At 39.5% G+C, this 20,125-nt stretch overlaps 2 protein-coding genes, 1 long non-coding RNA gene and 1 pseudogene across 4 annotated transcripts in view; 1 reads left to right on the plus strand and 3 right to left on the minus strand.

Moving 5' to 3' along the window:
• LOC143906183 (uncharacterized) overlaps positions 1-3,803 on the minus strand; it is a 59,476-nt gene extending 55,673 nt beyond the window's left edge. The window contains exon 1 of the mRNA XM_077422059.1: positions 3,606-3,803. The gene's annotated coding sequence lies outside the window, so the exon portion shown is untranslated. The remainder of the gene's footprint in view (positions 1-3,605) is intronic.
• Positions 3,804-4,596: 793 nt separating this feature from the next.
• LOC143906107 (membrane metallo-endopeptidase-like 1) lies at positions 4,597-10,092 on the minus strand (annotated as a pseudogene). The gene is made up of 18 exons (XR_013259451.1): positions 10,070-10,092; positions 9,427-9,539; positions 9,152-9,313; positions 8,930-9,013; positions 8,609-8,826; positions 8,206-8,418; positions 7,810-7,893; positions 7,586-7,722; positions 7,374-7,488; positions 6,909-7,002; positions 6,607-6,780; positions 6,301-6,401; positions 6,107-6,165; positions 5,978-6,029; positions 5,663-5,730; positions 5,456-5,592; positions 5,001-5,168; positions 4,597-4,894 (listed from the first exon to the last, which is right to left on the minus strand). The product of XR_013259451.1 is annotated as a membrane metallo-endopeptidase-like 1 (transcript).
• A 5,953-nt stretch (positions 10,093-16,045) lies between these two features.
• On the plus strand, positions 16,046-16,906 carry LOC143906314 (uncharacterized). Its single transcript, XR_013259478.1, has 2 exons — positions 16,046-16,187; positions 16,268-16,906. It is a non-coding gene; the product is annotated as an uncharacterized LOC143906314 (long non-coding RNA).
• Positions 16,828-20,108, minus strand: Vang (Strabismus domain-containing protein Vang). Its single transcript, XM_077422317.1, has 4 exons — positions 19,212-20,108; positions 18,333-18,927; positions 18,084-18,242; positions 16,828-17,996 (listed from the first exon to the last, which is right to left on the minus strand). The coding sequence occupies exons 1-4, from the start codon at positions 19,340-19,342 to the stop codon at positions 17,160-17,162; spliced, it is 1,722 nt and encodes a 573-aa protein (XP_077278443.1). The 5' UTR covers positions 19,343-20,108; the 3' UTR covers positions 16,828-17,159.
• Between the last annotated feature and the right edge of the window lie 17 nt (positions 20,109-20,125).

Here is a 20,125-nt window from a genome sequence, read left to right on the forward strand (position 1 = left end):
GCGTATTCTTATGTACTGATACATCCGCGATGTGTGACTCGCCTGCGAAACAACTGCGACGCATCGTATATTTCAATGAGCCGAATCGACGTTCGGCGTGTCTCGCGGCACGTAATGAGGCGCCCGACAACGCCAATGAAGAGACCACGACGACGATAGCCGGCAATATATAGTCGCCCGCGGTGCGGGCTCTTCAAGAATTTCGAAACTCCTCGCGATTGACGGGGATTTATTATTTATCTCGCGGCGTAACTTTCTGATCGCAGGGTGTTTCTCGCGTTCATAAGAACGTTTTTTTCCCCCTTTCGTTTCGTTTCTAGAGCTAAAATTACTTCTCGTCTCGTTGCCACAACGGAGATATTTCAACGAGTACAAATAGATTTACCGGAATATTTATGACGACCGTTTTACACGCTCCGTTACGGGCGGGGTTGATACGATTACTGTATGTACAGCGACGCCTGTTTGCTCAGCTTAGAACGGACGTAAAGACCACTATGATTATTCTATTCAACGGTATTCACCCCGACCGGATTCGGTGCGAGCTGGTTTTTACGAGCAGCGAGGAAGAAGAATGGCCCGTTCTGATCGAAGGGACTTGTCGTCCGCGACTTGAATCGCAATAGGTCTTTACAAGCGCGAAGATAAAAATTCTTGGAAGCGAGATAAACGCGAAATTTTTAATCTTTGAACCACGAGAGCTTAAACGCGAGATTATCCGGCTAAGCGCTAAGAGAGCGTGTTGCATAAAGAAGAGCAAAAAAAGAGGGAAAAAAATTATTTCCCGCAGAAACCGAGAGAGAAAGTAATTTTTCGACGCGTATATGTGCAGTCTCCGCCCCGTGAGCGAACGCCGTTATTACTCGTGACCGAGTATACTCCGGTATCACATAGAGGAAGAAACGCCGCGGTTGCATAACCGCTTTGTGACGCGATAAAGAACGCGCCGACGTCTGAAGTTTCTCTGTCTCTCTTTCATAACTGCGTCTCTATATGTCACTTTTTGTTCGCGCGAATATATTGCCAAGAACGGAGACTACAGTGCGAGCATTCATTTGCAGAATTGCCGTTTCATTGCCCGTTTCTGCGACATTTCCCGTTCACTCGTAATTAAACCTATAATGCACCGTCCAGGGAAAGACTCAATCCGCGTACAGACCCGATTCGCGAGCGTAAAAGTTTTCCCAGCTGAGCGACCACTCACTCGATCACCCTTATCCTAACTGAAACACACGTGATCTATTTTCGGCGCGGATCAAAAGTTCCGCGAGACGTCGAAAGACCGCGGCGCCGGGGGTTTGATTCTCGCGCGCGTGGATGAAATAAATCGTTTATATCCTCGCCGTTGCAATTCGACGTTAAAAGAGACTTAACAGCTTCCGAAGGAAAATAATTGACGCCGCTCTCAATTCTCGTGGCACGATCTCGTCTCGTTCTCCCTCGGTCCGTTTCCCCTTGATTAATGAGCATCTTCTTGCCTACGTCAAATATCGAGGGATTGATGCTTGTCCCCTTATCGCGAGAATCTTAATCTAGAACGCTTCAAGTTTACCCGACGTTGACAGTGACATCGGGATATTCTCGACTGCCCTCCCAAAGCTTTAAATATTGACAGAATAATTTAACGACCATACTGAAATAATGTATGTCCACTGAAAAACGGACGGTTTCTGCATTTACCTCACGTACATCCGGCCGTAGTTTCCGGCCGGCGAACATCTCAGATTCCTTCGCGCTCTTAGTTTCTTTTACTTCGATAGATCGATACGTATTTACCGTTCTATCTAGCTCTTTTCGCCTGCTAACTCTGCCACAAGTTGAAAGATATTTCTTGCTACCTCAAAAATATATATATATTGCACTAAAATACTTGAAAGCGTCGAGTACCTTTTAAGAATTTACGTTGGCTTCTATCACGAGGATGTTTGCGTAGAAAAAAAGTAGACGATGTGAGGAAAACTGATGAACGACCTAGCTCATTCGTCGAATAATAATCGAGCAAATACGAGCGTTATTTTCGAGCGCCGACGCGACAAGCGCTAAACGGAGTGCACCAATTGAATTTCCATGCCGCCTATTTATTAAAAACAGACGCAGAAATATGAGGCGACTCAATCTGCTATTTTGAACAGGGATAGAAATACAAACACGCGATTGTTGCTACGTCACGTTACGTGCAACTTCTTTAACGAATCGCATTTGCCAGTGCATTAGCACTAATCACCATTTGCATCGATAAAATGCGGTCTGCAAAAAGCGGCAATAACAGAATTGCATTTGCATTGATGATAATCCTAAAATGGACTCGAAAAACAGCTGAATAGATTTTCGCGTCCTACATTGAAATTATTACACTTCGTGTTTTTCACGTTAAATATTCACAATCTATAATTAGGTATACGTATAGTAATAAAATACGATAACAATAATTAAAAATATATTTCGTAAGCACGATCGATAATCCTGAATAATTAATGAAACTTCCAATAACCAAGTTAATTAAATCATATCGAAATTTCCATCAAGGTCTTTGTCACGAAAGGGTTAAACCGGTAGCGACCCGGTTTTTCGCGTCTCTTCCGACGAATTTCATCGCAAATTTTTACTCCCAGCGTTTTTTATGTCCCTTATGGCGTTCGCCGCGCGCACTCGCCGAGGAAATCTCGAGGAGCGCGACTTCGACGACAAAGACGAAAGACGACGGCGATAAGATTTTAATCGGCTGGCTGGCGCGGCGTCCGTACCGCGGAAGCGCTCTCGTATATAATTTCGTATTCGCGCGTTTACGTATTCGCTGATGAAAATCTTGCAATTGCGCAACACCAAGTCGGCTCTCGCCTCTGTCAATCGCATTGCCGGTAAAATTTCAGCCAAACGCTATTTGCCAAGCGCAACGTTGACGCTGTTCTGGGAAATATCATAATTACGAAGTCATCTCGCGCAGGCGAATATTTTCACGAGCGTTACCACCCACCCACCCCCTGCCCTCCCCCCACCCCCTCGAGGTGCGAGTAAATATATTAATGTCGAAATCGAGGCATAATTAAATAGCAAATTATTTTCGCGGAAACACGCTCTCTCCGGACAGCGCCATTAATCAACGTTTATTTAATCTCCGATTTCAAGAACGCAAATTAAATTACGTTATACGTGTCGCCCGCGTATCGAATGATGCGTTCGCACGTGGCGCGGGCGCGCGCGCGCACGTGGGCAAAGTTAATTTATTAATCAAACAAATTGTTTCGGGACTCGATAAATCAGCTCTGTTCAGCTGACGCGAGCCGCGGAATATTCAATTCCGCGGCTCGTGTGAGCGAGCGTCCGCCTAAACCGTCGCGGTCGAGCGGACAATCGCGCGGTGACGTCGAGAGAAAACAAAAAAAAAAGAACATTTTTAAAATCGACACCCCGGCACGCCGAGGCGAGGCGAGGAGGGGGTCTCCGCCGAGTGTCGGGATTTAAATTCGGAATTCGGGATCGACGATCCCCCGCGTGAAGGGACGGCGCGGCGCGGCAGCGGAAACGCCGCGGACTCCCGGCAGCATCCGGCGGAATTGTGCCGGGCCGGGTGCCGGCATAGAAATAAGGGGGAGGGGTGCACTTACCCGCTCTCGAAGATGACCACCAGCTCGGCGTCCGATCTCGCCAGTCCGTCCCCGTTTCGTCCGCTCCGGTTGTCCGTGCTCTCTGGCCGTTTCGCGACGCTGCTCCGCTCGCGCATTCGAACCGGCGGCGAGTCGATCGGAGACGTATCTCGTTCGGAGACGCGCTATCGGCCAACTATCTGTCGCGAGCGAAAAAGTACTTTGGCACCGTCGCGGCAGATACCGCCATTTTACGGGCGCGTATAGTGCGCGTAACGCGCGCGACGCCGCGACGCGCGACGCGTGCCGCCATCCGGCGGTCGCGCCGCGAACGATGAGTTATCGATAACCGCGGTAACGATTTTTGAAATAGGTACAATATTCGCAGAGATAAAGAGTTATCCCATTTTGTAAGATATAAATAAGAAGAGAGAATCAAATGAAAAGATTGAATCCATAAATCTTGGATAATTCATTCTAATATAGCCAGAAATCAACAGAAAGAAATATTCCTGCTGATTAATCATCTCGCCGATAATAAACATAAATAACATAAGATTTTTTGCCTTTGCATGACGATTCCTAGTATCGATTCCTATATCCTAGAAATTACTAAACACTTCTGCTGCTCGCTGCTGCTGTCTTTCACTGCCCATGAAAACCTACCGTTACATGTATTGATAAATATTAACTTATTTTGTAAACTCTCCTTTTCTCTCCTTACATTTTTTCGCAAGACATCTAAAAGATGTCTAAAATATGTCTTTTAGACGTCTTACGTTCTGCTTTTGGACATATGTGCTGTTTTATTAATAATTACATATTAAATTATATATAAATATTTATATTATTGTATAAAATATGTAATAATTACACATGTAATATTACATATTATGATTAAAAATATTAAAAATTAATATTGAAAAAATTTTACATCAAATTTTAAAATATAAACTTGATGTAAACAAAAGGAAACATTAATTAAAAAATAAACAAGATAGACACGATGTAATAGAATTCAAAACTTATATTTAATATATTTGAGCGATCGCGCGCGCGCGCGTAATTCATTACTGAATCTTATCTTAAAAGCATACAAATACTTGTCGTCTATCTACTCTATCTGCTTGTTACCACAGAGCACACTTTTTCTCCGGATTCATTCCCTTTCCTGCCGAACAATTATAAGCCTTGGAGAATTCGGGGAAATTCGAGTAACTGCCTCGTATTCTCATTTCTGGCATGGGATGCGTGTCTAGCTGGATCATTTGCTTGATTATATACTGTGGCGTGGCACTTTCGCAGAAAAACTGAAAAAAGGAATTAAGTCGTTGATAACACTGACTTTCTCGATTTCTGTTGATCGTCTGTAGAAATATTTTTTGACGCGAGATTTTCACGTTGCGACACTTATACCTGCGTGTAACCCATAAAGAATAACTGATCGTCGCTGTAGTCCTCCAATCCCTGCAATCGCAATTCAGGCTCGTTCAATCTTGCTTTTCTGTTCTTGTACGCTTTATACGCAGCTACGAGGCCAGCGGAATCACCGATGTTTTCTCTTAGCGAAAATCGTCCATCCACCTGCGAAATTCCAACGTTGGCAACGTTTAAAGAGAAATTAGTGTGGCCAAGAACGAAAAAAACTTTAAATGCAAAGTTCAAAGAATTTCAAACATTCGAAAATTTACGAAACATTAAAAAATATTGAAAATAATTGAAAATTCAGACCTAAATTTAAGCTTCTGACAAAATTTATAATATATCGTATAAAATATAATATAATAAATTATAAAAAAAATATAATTTGATTATCTTTTAGATGTTCAATAAAAAATTAAAATTTCCTTGTTATACACCACTACTCTTACGTAAGTTTTCGATTTTTCCAAGCCTGGTATCAAATAACTGTTATATTGATCGACAAAGCATTGTGCTACTTCCTCGGATTTATTGATAGTTTCTTGCGTCCACTTTACACCATTAACGTTTTTATCGTACTTATAACCTGCAAAACAATATATATTATACATACAATATTACATGATTTTTCGTCAAAAATGTCAACTAAAAATTACCAGAAATATGGAAGCCGTGATTTATTTCGTGCCCGACGACAACTCCTAGTGTTCCGTAGTTCATGAATCTGATAAAAAATTATACATATAAATTAGAAGGAAAATCTAAACAATTACATAAATTAAAAAATGATTTACAATTAAATAATCAATAGAATTCCTTTTTTAAAGTAATACGATATAGAACGTAATATAATGTATAGAACCTATTTCAATGGAACTTATTAATTCTTAAAACAATAATATGTAATTATATAAATTTATGCATCCCTGAATAAAATCACATCATGCACATCGTCCACATTAAATACTTACGCAGGACGGTTTTTGTCGTATACGGGACTTTGCGTCATTGCAGCAGGAATAACTAAAGAAAAAGACAAGTTAACAATACAATTCGGATTATCAAAATTCTAAAAAAAATGAAAATATTCTAAAATTTACCAATTTCATTGTTAGATGGATAATAATAAGCGCTTACATCCGTCGGTTCCATAAGCCATCTATTAAAAAATAGAGTTATAATCTTAATTTCATGTATTGTTTTATCGCAATTGTTTTACGTTTTGTAGTAATGTATAAGTATATGTAGTATATATTAAATTATAATTATTGAAGAAAAATTGTGGAATCCTTACTCGTCTTTGTCGACAGGTTTTCGCAGTTTGCCTAAAACTTTCTTAAATTTGAATTTAAATACATTTATCGCACTCTGGAGATATTCCGAAGTGACAGCTAACTGAAACAGACGCGCACAATTTTTTATTAATATACGCTACGATAAAATCTAAATTAGAATTTCTACAATAAAATTATTCAGAGAAAGAATGACGTACTTGTAGTAGTTAAAACAATTTTATAAGAAAAATTATCGAAAAGAAAATGTGCGTGTTTTCTTATTCACTGTTTACGCACTTATAAAATATTATCACTAGCGTACTTACGCCATCGTAATATTTATCAATAGCTTGGTTGCTGAACCAATTGGGGAGGAGAATTTGTATTCTCATGCTGTTTAATTTCTCGAGAGATGCCTTCTTCGTAGGCCCGTCCATCCAAGTGGTTGCTGAAATTTGGCCACGAACGACATTTGCAATGTCCGTGATCATATCGCTGATCTAAAGTATAAGTAATTCAATTCAGATAATTCAGATTTAATTCAGTATTATTCGACAGTTACATCAAGTTCTATTCATCGATCGGTTTTATTCATGTTTATGTTTCTTATTTGCATTAATGTACTTACGTCTTCTTTATTTTCGAGCGGCACGTGTCTCTTGGCATACTCCTGTGAGATTGCCGTATGTAAGTTGACATCCTTCTGCAAGCACCTCTTCCACCTTAATAAGATTCACTTAATTAACATCGGTTTTATTTACGGTTCCTCTAATTAGGGGAGAATTACATGTAGTAGCAGCATAGATTGAAAAAGAGAGAGTAAACACCTACTTAAAAGCAGTTCCTAACTACAGATAAATGATCAAATTTAACATTTAATATAATTTCGTCTCTAAAAATTATAGAATTTTAAACTTTACGCTGATATTATGTTGAATCATACAAATCAGTGGCTGTATATTTTATTGACTATTATTATCTTATCATATTTTGAGCGAGTAATGATGCAAAATCTCCGCTAATTATTAATTTATTATTCTTGCCCTTTAAATTTATTTATCAAGCTGGTATAAGTATATAGTAAAAATTGTACCTTGAGAATTCCGGGATCTCGTTTTTGAACTGATCGGCAAGTTGAACAGCGATTTTTTCCGTACGTTCGGTATAAGGTAACAAAGCTCTGATAAAGTTCCATTGCATGTAATTTACTGCAATCAGATTGCGTAAAGGTATAGAATTTTTTTATCCAAAAATTCGTGATATTTTTTTGTACACGGTTGCAATAAAATATTTCGAAAATCTTACTGATTGTACGACTGGGCGTACGCTCCAGTAAAGGAACCAGAGAGGTGAGATACTTGTGAACGATAAGCTTCTCAGATGAATCGGATCTTAATTCCTTCTGGCGCGAATAGTCTTTGAATACGATAAAACCAGTTTATCTGTGATGTAAAAACATAAATGCAAGTTAAATGATGTAAATAGTATATAATTTGCATAATAAATATATAGATTGAGTTCTAACTGACCTTGCTCTTTTCAAAACGTTGCGCATCATATGCCTGTTGCAATTTTTCGATCGTTACAATATCTCTACCATTTTCTAAAATCAGCTGCAAATGTTTAAATAAAATGGAAAAATAATTTAGTACAATCGACTTTTGGCGTCTCTGTATTAAATTGACTAAAATAGATTCCGCTAAAATAGATTCTGTTAAAATGAAACCCAAGTTAATTTTACAAATCGTTAAAGATATTTCTAGCGATATAAAAATAACGATAGAAAAAAATAAATAAATCAAAGAGTAAATCCTGAAAAAGGATAATCTTAGAAAGAAAGGTTTGGAAGCTCATCGTTGCAATTCCGAAACAAGATAAATCTAAAAATTCGAATTTCAATATATATTGGTAATTTCAGTAGTAACCTTAGCCAGTTCAATCTCGAAATTCACGACGTCAAGCGCTTCCTGACTGATTGCATTCTTCTCGACATACGCGCCACTGTCCTCCACAAACATATTCGCAACTGTCTCGATGCAGAACTTGTAAAACATCTTCCCCACATCAGGAGCCAGGTCCTTTTCGAAGATCATCGCCAGGATCTGGAGTAGTGGGACATAGAAGTTAGGTTCCACGATCTGAAAAACATTTATTCTACGTAAGGCTATAGCTTCTTTATTAGCTCGTAATGTTCTCTCGATCCTTTTTCTTACGACAAACGAAAACATTTATTATTATAAAGGGGTATGTTCGCATAGGGTTTTGTAATATAACAGCGACATATTCGGGGTATAAATTTAAAATTTAGAGCATCAATAATACACGTACGGCAATGACGTTGGTATCGGACTCTTCGTTATCTTTCGTCACCGATATCCTATAAAGGCCATTGTCGAACATGTTATTCTGCAAAATGTCGCTAACTTGTTGCCACGTTCTATTATATTCTTTCCGTTCCCACTCCCTAGGGGACATAGTCATTGGCCATCCACCATTTTTCCGCACAACTTCTCTAAGGGCGCTGAGTCCGATCTTCTTGAGTTTCTCTGAAAGCCAAAGGAACAGTTATTTTTCTCTCTCTTCTGAATTTCAAATTTGGAAGATACTTGTTTTAATTAATATGTTTCCCCCCCCCCCCAGCGTACGTACCGGTATCCATGCACATGTTGTATAGCTTTCTCGCTTTTTCCAAGGAAAGCGTGTCGTCCAATTTGGGAGCATCTTCTAAGATCTCTGCAGACGATAAGGAAACGATCGCGAGTTTGTAAAAGTTGCAACATGTAAGAATTTTAATAATTAAAACATTTTGATTTATGCAACACCGTCAATATTAGTATCTCCAATAAATTGCAATTAAACGTTATCGTATACCTTTAAGTTTCTCTAAAGTTTTGTGGGCGAGAATCGACATAGAGCTAATTTTCGAGTATGACACATTTGCCGGATTATTTTTTACCCATCCGCCACAAGCGAATTTGTAAAAATTGTCGCAAGGATCAACCGTACGGTCGATATAGCCTGAGATCCTCAACGCTACAAAAAGTAATAAGGATGGCTTTACGTGATGATACATCGTAAACGCGATAAAAATATTTTAGAAACGCGGAATAATCTATGAAGTAATAAGATGACGAGAATTGAAATACCTTCGTTCACGCAATCTTGCGTGGTGCATAATTTGTAATCCCGGTGTGTATCGTAATTATTTGTCGGAGCGGCAAACGCTACTTGCGAACACGTTGCAGCTATCAAGAGAGCTCTATAAAATTTTTTTACAAACAAAAAAAACAATTAACTGGTAATAATAGATGATTATCATTTATTGTTATCAGGACGTGCGTATGGTTTTTGGAGCTGAACCTTTTATTTTTCCTCTTTCTTCTCTATCACACGAAGAGAATTTTTTGTTATATTTTACCTTTAAACTCACTACAAACTTGGGACAACTTGGCAACCAAAAAATTTTTAAAATATACAAAAGTTATTTTACAAACAACGTGATAAAAGTTACCAAACAGATTGATAAATTTTGAAAAATTATTGAAATTTCCTAGATATATTTTAGTAAAATTAATCAAACATATTTTATATTTTAATGTAATCAATATTAATATTCTTTCGATAGATATTAATCAGAATAGCTCGCATAAAATTCTTGGTGGTGCATGTTGTCCCATATAACTACCATGATTTCAGGGTAAATTTTAAAAGAAAATTCTCTCCGTGCATCATTTAATTATATGTCTAATAATTTAATAAAAATATATTAAAAATAAAATTTCATCTTACATAAAGGGGCGATAAGTCCGCATGGTGTTATAAGCTTCGACGACACTTTTTCACACCGAAATTGTACAACACGATTCCGATGAAGACCAAAGAACTTCCTTCTCAGGAAAGCACCTTGTGTGAAGTCTTGTTAATGCTCCTGGTCCCTGAGCCGAAAACTCCGCGCCGACGGTGGCGACTGGCGACGTACCGTCGCAGGAGAAATAAGATAAGAACTCTCTCCAATAGAAAATTCTGTCCTTTGTGACATGTTGGCAACCTATTTTGCCCTGCGTTTAATTTCTTCATTATTCGCTCTGTACTTGTGCTATAACGTTTAACGTATTCGTGAAACTCGTAAAATTGACCGAGAAGTAAGATTTGCAAGAAGTACATATGCGGAAGGAACATTCTTTACTCCTTTCGATAGTCGTCAATCGGCTTGTTTTCCGTATGTTTAGGCTTTGTTTTATGGCTGTTTGTTTATTGTCGAAGGAAAAGGATAGTTTCCGGTCAATTTTAGAAGTGTTCTGAAACGATCTATAGTGATTTTTTATTGAATTTTTTTTCGGAATAAAACGTAGGACAAAATAGAGTGTTATTTCTCGCCTCAATAGCAAGAATTCAATATGGCTGCGGTGATTACCCAGGAGCCTTAATATAGTCATGGAAAGATTATGGTTAGTGATATGATAAGCCATGGAAAGATTATGGCTAGTGATATGATAAGACATCAACATCACCAGGCTATCTCACATGAATGATATTATACGTTCAAGAATTTTGTACACGAAACATATTATATGTGAAACGCTTGTCCAAATATTATATATCTTTGACGATTTTTTTATATTTGTGATAAATATTATGTAGGTAGCACGTAAATAAAATCTTTATCCGCATCTCCCTCGGTTAAGTTAAGTAAAATCGCATTTTGGATTTTTCCCTAAACAAATTTTATTTCAACGCATATTTATTTCAATTTATGCATGTTATACTTTTTAATTTGTTATATTTTTTTGTAAATGTTACAATCTTTATCTTTTCTGTGTGTGTGTGTGTGGTTCTTATTTTACTTTTTATTTTAAACATATTTTTTAATAATTAATTTTTAAAGCCCAAAAATTTCATCTCAAAATTATCTTTTTAAGATTTTATCATCATGTGTTTTAAGCATACGTACTCTTTTTTACCATAATTCTTTAATATATTTTTCAAATAAATTTTATTTCCTAAATATTTTTTATTATTAAAACTTGACTTATTGTTCGCTATAATATCTAATACCTATTAGAAGCTTGAGGATTCGTAACAATTTTTTCGAACAAATTTTTTCTTATCAAGGAAGAAGTCTTTATAAGAAAGGAACAAGAGAAGACTTTATTTTATACATCAAATGTATATTTCATCTTTCAAATAGTACACTGTCATCACGAGCACACATAAATAAAAAAAAAGACACCCATAGCAAAAGCTCGGTGGAAAAAATACATACGAGTACTCACAATAATTCCAGGTTATAAAGAAATTGCTCTCGGTTTCCTTGATCTCAATGTTTTTTAAGTCAAGGTTCGTCGAACAAGCGCAGTCTAAAAAATTCCAAAGGTGTTTTCTTTTTACTTTTATCTTATATGATTTACAAATGTAGCAAAGCGTACAATACGGTGAACAAATTATACAAGCGTAAAGATACGTGTGCTTATCATAAACTGTACGCTTTCTTGGAAAGCTCATGTCCTCATAGAAAACATACGCATTTACATTTCTTATTAATTCCAATTTCTTATTAATTACGATGATGAAGACATATAATCTCGGAATGCGATAAAGAAATTCAACAATATTAATTATCTCGATATAAAAATTTCGCTTCTCCCATTAGGCTTGTGATTCAAGCTATCATCTATCCGATGTTTATCCAATGAAAAAAGAGATTTGTATGAATATATACATATAATCCAATTTCTATTTGCTATACACATATTACAAGATACGCAAATTTGTTCTCTGCTATCAAATAATACGGAAGAATGCGCTTAAATCTGCTTCGAGATACGCGCCAAGAGATATGTAATTAATATGAGATTTAATTATTAAATTATATTATTACGTATATAATCCACGTATTTAATCACTCGTGTTTAAAATTACTTTAACTTTCATAATTTACTCGTAAATGTTTGTGCTTAGTAATCATTCCAGTGATTACAGATTTTGTAGGAAGACGGAAAATTTTAATTAAACATAAAGAAACGTTGACTAGTATACAAAATTATTTTCAAATTTTCTCCGTAAAGTATTCACAATGCTTTATCTGTATTATGATTGTTATTAACAAACATTTAAGAGTAAATAAAAAAAAAGAAGACAATTTAATCGCATGCAGCATGTATGCAGATATATAAGTTATCAATAAAGCATAATTCTTATCTAATCACAACGCAGAAATGTTCAAGTATAATGAAAATTGAAGTGGACAAACTTAACAGAGAATTGTATTGGAATTTTCTATCATCTAGTAATTCATTCACCACTCGTGTGTACTTAATAAACACTATATCAAAATAAAAATAATATAAAAAACGTTAAAGTACAAAAGGCTATATAAATGTCGAGTATATTTACTGTGCGTACCGTTACATTGCAAAACACAGGATACCAAGATATGAGTTTCACATTTTTCCTTTAACAATGAAATATATGAATCGTGTGTGTGTGCTGCTATATGTGCGCATAAGCGTATGAACACATACTTATGAATTTTATATATTTAAAGCATATCTCCTTCGTGTGTAAGCACGATACTACAAATACGGTTTACAAACTTAGGAATGCGTATTAATTAACGTAAATATCAATATGATTATTTCATCACCTACTAGATTTGTGTTAACTAAAATACATTTGCAATGCAATAGATAAAAAAAAATATTCTGTTCGTTCTTGATTTAAAACAGAATGAATATCGTTTATTTGGTTTATTACTTTGCTTTCCCTGGATTGATAATGTACCAACATTATTTTTGAGAAGAAAAATGTGTATATGTGTAAAAAGAGAAAAGAAATTTAACACGTACACTTACTCAGAAATACGTAAAAATAAAATACGTATAAAAAAAAACGATAAATAATTATATTATGAATCCGAACGGATCCGACACTTATCGTATGATTGACCATTAAGCGAATCACTGTTTTTAAATTAGCCTACATTTTGCCTCAAAATAAGTACATTGTATATATACACATTAAAAATCCTGTTAGATATATTTAAGGTGTACATATATACAATTTATATGATATGCAATATGATTGAATAAATAAATATACGCACGCGCGTGCTCATGTCTTAAAGATAAAAAATGAACTGAGTATTTTATAATGCAAACTAATTATTACTTCGTAATAATTACTTAAAGGTATGTTCAGAAGTATAGATCACTTATTAATGTCATTGTGCTTCTTTTTCAAAGAGAGAAAATAATGTTATAAATGTTGTCAAGAAAGCAATGGCAAATTATTTTCCTAACTGCTGTGCTTCTCTCAGTGCTTTTCAGTCTATTACGTTAGAACGTCTAAATACTATTATACTGTTGCATAACAGGCCATGTTTTAGAATATAAGTTTTAGATAATATTCTAAAAAGACTTAGCCTTCGGTCTTATGAAGATTTGGAAGAATTTTTGGCACAAATAAGATTTAATTGAAATAATATTTAAAAAATGCTTTTCGCGCGAAGCAAGATAATATCTATCACATCATGTTTTCAGCGCAAAATAAAGCTTCTAACAGTATTCTCTCTTTCTCTCTCTCTCGCTCTCTCTCTCTCTCTCTCTCTCTCTCTCTCTCTCTCTCTCTCTCTCTCTCTCTCTCTCTCTCTCTCTCTCTCTCTCTCTCTCTCTCTCTTTCTCTCTCTCTCCATCGCAGGCGTCCCCACCCAGTGAGGTATCTGAGAACACACTTCCATCATATGATCTTCCTTCTTGCTCTATGCCTAGACATGTTAGGGCACCTGAGGAGGGTCCTGCCAAAACTAAGAAGGGGAAATCGCCCAATATGCACACAGTGAAGCCTTCCAACAACCCAGGACCAGTCAACGCTAGCTACACAGTATCCAAAGAGACTATTGACTACTTGAATGACAAAAAGAAAGAACCACCAAGAAACTTCAGATCAGAAATGACACTCTGGTTCAAGGACAAGTGGGAATTTCTAACTAATCCTCCTGACAGTTTAGAACCTGTCTACTTCCTCTCATGCATTCCTAATAACATATCCAATTCCAGTAAAATTAGTACTTTAAAGACCGCGAGTAACAATTTAGCCATAGCTAGACTAATGAAAAAATGTGAGCAAGAAGATATTTCAGACATTGATGTTGAAACATCCGAATGGCTCCCTTACCCGGATCACACTGAGCGACCACACAGCCCCATCGAATCCATACCAACTGACGAAATGAAGGAACGATTCTTGCTCACAGTCAAGGAACTTCTAGATACCGTAAAAGTACTACAACGAGATATTGACAGGAATGCACACCTATTTCGATCCGTGTGTGTGGACACCGCCCAAGGTCTGAGGGAGAGTGGGGAAAGGGTGATGCGGGATATCAAGGAAATTACTGGAATAATCTCAACGTCCATCACTCCATTATCGAGACCAACCGCAGAACAAGCCACAGACATGAGGCCCCCCGTAACACGACCACCCCCAGTCCCCCAGGCAAGGCCCCAAAGACGCAAGCCCTTGTCCATAACATTCAGGCCAAAGAAATAACAGTATAATAAAAGATATAAAGAAAAAAAAAGCTCTCTCTCTCTCTCTCTAATAAAAGATATAAACAAAACCAGGAATGTGACTAAAGGATGAGCCACCAGCACACCAATCTAGCCAAAGATCAAGGACAAAACTTCAACAATGAGCTGAACAAGCTGCTGACAGCATTGGAAAATTTCAATCAAGGGGACTCTCTTATAGCTAGTATGTCTCCTAAAAAAAGAGGGCGGAAGACAGCCCAACTAAGCCCACCTCCAGACACAGAAGACGTCCCCAGGAAAGCCACCAGACCCACACTAACCACCAGGGGGCAGCCCCACCATCAGTCCCGCAGAATCACCAGACAGATGCCAGAACCACCTCCCCTGCTACAAGACAGCACCAGCTCTGAAAGCTCCCTACCAACACCATCGCAGGCGTCCCCACCCAGTGAGGTATCTGAGAACACACTTCCATCATATGATCTTCCTTCTTGCTCTATGCCTAGACATGTTAGGGCACCTGAGGAGAGTCCTGCCAAAACTAAGAAGGGGAAATCGCCCAATATGCACACAGTGAAGCCTTCCAACAACCCAGGACCAGTCAACACTAGCTACACAGTATCCAAAGAGACTATTGACTACTTGAATGACAAAAAGAAAGAACCACCAAGAAACTTCAGATCAGAAATGACACTCTGGTTCAAGGACAGGTGGGAATTTCTAACTAATCCTCCTGACAGTTTAGACAAGGAAATTACTGGAATAGTCTCAACGTCCACCACTCCATTATCGAGACCAACCGCAGAACAAGCCACAGACATGAGGCCCCCCGCAACACGACCACCCCCAGTCCCCCAGGCAAGGCCCCAAAGACGCAAGCTCTTGTCCATAACATTCAGGCCAAAGAAATAACAGTATAATAAAAGATATAAAGAAAAAGAAAAGCTCTCTCTCTCTCTCTCTCTCTCTCTCTCTCAGCAGAAGCAGACGTGTGAAACATCGCTCCGTAAAAGTGTTAATTTTTGGGTGGTTTAGAAGTGAGGGAGAGTGTTAAAAAGTTGTGTAACGAATATCTTCATAGACCGGGGGTAGCCATGAGTGTTATCTAGCCGGAATATGTTGATACATAGACACGAGAACTGCATTTCGTACAGAAATCATCGAAGCCTCGTACGACAGGTAGATATCGGCGACGAACACAAAACGCTGACGTGTGAAAGTGACGTGTTATAGTGACGAGTCAATTAACTGTCTCTGCCGATATTAGCAGAATGAACGAGGAATACGCCGAGTATCGATGCTCGGCATGTAAGAAGGCGATTAAGAGCAGAGCCGTTAAATGTAAAATTTGCCCAAAGCTTTTTTACCATCCAGGATGTGTAAGTAAGCATAAAATTATCGATAGAAACCAAGAGTACGTGCCGTGTAAAGGCCCATTTGAGGAATTCGTAATTGATAGTGAGAAGGTGCCGGCGGCAGGGAGAGACAGGACATCATCTACAGGATCTACAAGATCTACAGGATCTACAGGAGCGTTCACAACATCGAGCAGTGGAAGTAAAAGATCAAGCATGGATATAAAAGTAGACTGGATTATAAGAACTGTCAAAGAAATAAAAGATGAAACGCTGCGTAAAAATGAAATTAAAATAATGATTAAGGAGGTAGTTCATGAAGAATTAAGTAATGTTAAACAAGAGCTGGAAAACTTGAAGAAAATAATACAGGGAATAGAGTATGGATCGAAGGCAGGAACGCAATGTATGCCAATACAGAACAAAGCTGGTTGCAGACAAACCGGCGATATAGCAATAGTGTTTCGTAGGACGAGAAATGCGCAAAAAAGTATGTTCTATGAAGGAGTAAAAATGTATAACGCACTGCCAGCCGAAATTAAAAGATGCGAAGAACTAAAAATGTTCAAACGTGTGCTAAAAGAGTACGTTCTGTTGTATGTATAAATATGTAGTATGTAAAAATAGCTGAGAAAGCTAATAAAGGTCATTCATTCATTCTCTCTCTCTCTCTCTCTCTCTCTCTCTCTCTCTCTCTCTCTCTCTCTCTCTCTCTCTCTCTCTCTCTCTCTCTCTCTCTCTCTCTCTCTCTCTCTCTCTCTCGTCACAGGAAATATTTTATATTAAACATCATCTCGACTAAAACATCATTTGTGCTAAAAATCTTTTCAAGCATACTCATTTTGGGATATTTGGAATAGTTTCATTTAACTTCATAAACATCAGGGGATCGATCACGTAAAACTTTTCACGTTTTCGCCCTAGGGGACAAGTTAGACTTGATCGCTGCCCTGAAGATAAATATCTGAATCTTATCACCGAACTTTATCAAGTATCTTAAACAGAAGTTTCCGAGTTTAATCGCAGAAGGAATTTGTTCGATTTGGGATGTGCCAATTGTTCGGTGAGATTAAAGTGGGGTAATCTATGCGCCGTACACAAGAGCGCCACTTCGCCCTGTCTCAACTGAAACTCACAACCGTTAGCGATCGGGCGTGAGGGTAGCTCCCCTTCGCACACCAAGGCCCAATGATGCGATCGCTTTTGTCTCTCTTTCTCGTTCGACAGCACCGGGCTCGCAGCGAAGAACGGTTCCAAGAAGGCGCGCGGCGCCGCGTCTTGAGCCAAACACCGGGCGAGACGGTACAAAATAGATTCTACCGAATGACGCGGCTGTTGCCGAGTAATTCTCAAGTACTTCTGTAAAGCTCTCGCCATAGAGGGAAACACCGCCTGTGCGGCTTCCATAGGATCCATCGGCCCGGGGTTCGGCGTGGAATCTACCTCGGAATGCAAACGTTTGATATGCGCGAATGCCTCCTCGGCGGCGGTGACAAGTCTCGCGCGGCGTTTTCGCACTCGTCGCTCGTAATCGTGCTCCTCGTAGAAGCGCTCGTTGTGACTCGAGTCGCGACGACGCGCCTGCGCTGCCAGGACCGCTCGATCCCCGCTACCACCGCGCGACTGCATACCGCCGGTCACTCCGCCGTCGACCTCGTAGAACTTGAAACTTGACTGCTTCCTACCTGACTTCGAGACCGGCAATCTTTCCAAGTACGGATTGTAAATCGGAAACTCTGTGTAGTATCTTTCTAAAACCCACACGGCTGCTCTCTGTATCGATAACTGGCCGATCGCGTAAGATCTCGATTCACCGTCTGGTGATCTAACGACCTGCAAACAAAACATAAAACGACTCGTGTAATTTAAAATGCACGTTACGATCAGTTGTCATTAGCGATACGAAGAACATTTACGTACCTTAATATAAAACGTAGGCTGTAGATGACGAACTTCGATAAGGAGCACCGCGGTGTAGTGTATGAACAGGAGCGTATTGGCAAGGGTACCTGCGTAATTTACTAAACTTTTGTACTCTGTTATTTCGCCATTGGCAACAGTCTTAGCACTCTCGGTGACCTGAAAAGTACATCAGGCATTTCAATAACGATATACATATAATACAATCGCAAAGTTACAGCTGCGCGAATGACATCCAGGATTATTTACCTGTACAACGTAAAAAAGCCAATAAGTACAAATGCACAGTGTGGTGAGTAGCAGCACTCCCGCCTTGAATAAAAATATGCGCGGCATGGTAGCCGTTCGCGGACGCAGGAATACTGCCCAGCTACCGATAACCAGTAGCACCAGTTTGAAGGCCAATCCTAGCAGCTCGCCCTTGCACTCGGCGTTGCACGACAGCAGATGCAATTTTTGCTGCATCGTCAGTACTGTCGACGAGTCGGGGAAGAATCCCACTTTAGGCAAGATAACCATGGCTATAGGACTGAGGAAGGCGCTTATCCCGAGTATCGTCGCTACGATCGGACCGACGTAGCGATTGCAGCCAGAACCGAACGTGCCGTCGGTCTCATTCGGCCAGTGGCTCACGTCCTCGGTCGATTCCGACCTGTCCGAGGTATTGCCGGTGACGGCCGTGGTGTTCTCTCCCCAGTTCTCATCCTGCGGCAGTATCTGCACCTCGATCACCTCCTGGCCTAAATTGTCCACGCTGTCTCCCCGCACGTTCACCGTCGTTTGAAACGGTGCCATTTCGCTAGTGTCCAAATTCGGTCTCTCCTTCTTTTGACTACGATTGCTCCTGGTACAGAAGATTAATTTAATAAATAAATAAATCACAAGAGATTCGTTGGCAATTGAAATTTTTTAGCATCGATGGAACAACTCGCTAATTTTAGTTGTATGTACAATTGCGCAACAGAGAGAGAGAGAGAGAGAGAGAGACATACATTAATAGTAAAATTAATAGAGAAACTCCCTTGTTCTCAGCAAAGCCACGTGAGAAAGTCAACGGCGAAAATACGAGCGAAATAAGGATGTCAGTTTAAAATGATGTCTAAATTTACTCTCAATAGTCGAGCGTACCTAGCGGTGCGGTGAGAATGCTGCCTGTGATGCTGCTTCGAGCTGTGGGACCGATGATGCTTCTGGGAGCTCCTGCTGTGGTGGCTATGGCTATGCTCGCTAGCCCCGGACTTTACGCTCTCCGTCTCCATTCCACGACAAAGGCTACCGCCCGCTCGCTACCCCATAAGAACATACCCACCCTCGCGCGCGGACCAACGACGGGCACATGTATCGCACACGTTTCGGTTCCCGACGTTTACGTTTACGTCCGCGCCGCTTCGTCAGGATACGCTATGAACGGAATGAACGCTATCGCCGCGCGTCCACGGCATTCTCGCGGCGTCGCGGCGGCGGCGTCGCGGTCACGTGCACCCTTGACATTCCGCGGTCCGGTCGAGGTGATGAGCACCAGACGTGGGGAGGGGGGGGAGAGGGGGGGAACTGGGGGTCCGCCAGTGGGTAGGAGGCCGGTACCCGGAGCAATTCGGCAAAACCCGGGACTCTCGGAGTCGCACAGCGTTCGCACGCGTATAAAAAAACGGACGCCGACACGCCTAACGTTTTATTATTCCCACCCCCTCCGTCCGGCTCCCCGCTCCAAGCAGCCGGGCTACCACATTCCGTGGTAATTGCCGCGATTGAAAAAAACACTGCGGCGTTTCTAGGGGAATTTCATCCCGACGATCGACGATTGTCGCGAGAAACCCCATGGTCCCATGGATCATCTATGGAGGCTTTCAAGGTCTGGAGTCTGGGGGTCAATCATGAATCTTTTCCCCTAGGGTGGAAACGTGAAAAATGAAAAATCTCTCTTTCTATTGATGTTAAACAGAATTTCCACATTAATACATGATTGACCCCCTCGGATAATTTGATTAATTGCCCACTAATGTAACTTCTAATTAAATTTGAATATTTCACATTAATCATGC

This window comes from Temnothorax americanus, unplaced genomic scaffold (genome assembly GCF_048541705.1).
Source record: "Temnothorax americanus isolate GAGA-0224 unplaced genomic scaffold, ASM4854170v1 Scaffold7, whole genome shotgun sequence".
Classification (NCBI taxonomy): Eukaryota; Metazoa; Arthropoda; class Insecta; order Hymenoptera; family Formicidae; genus Temnothorax; species Temnothorax americanus.

Coding starts and splice junctions, on each gene's coding strand:
- Vang (XM_077422317.1), bottom strand. CDS start 19,342: ATGGAGACGGAGAGCGTAAAGTCCGGGGCTAGCGAGCATAGCCATAGC. Junction 18,928..19,211: donor CATTCTCACCGCACCGCTAG/GTACGCTCGACT, acceptor CTTCTGTACCAG/GAGCAATCGTAGTCAAAAGA. Junction 18,243..18,332: donor GGCTTTTTTACGTTGTACAG/GTAAATAATCCT, acceptor TGTACTTTTCAG/GTCACCGAGAGTGCTAAGAC.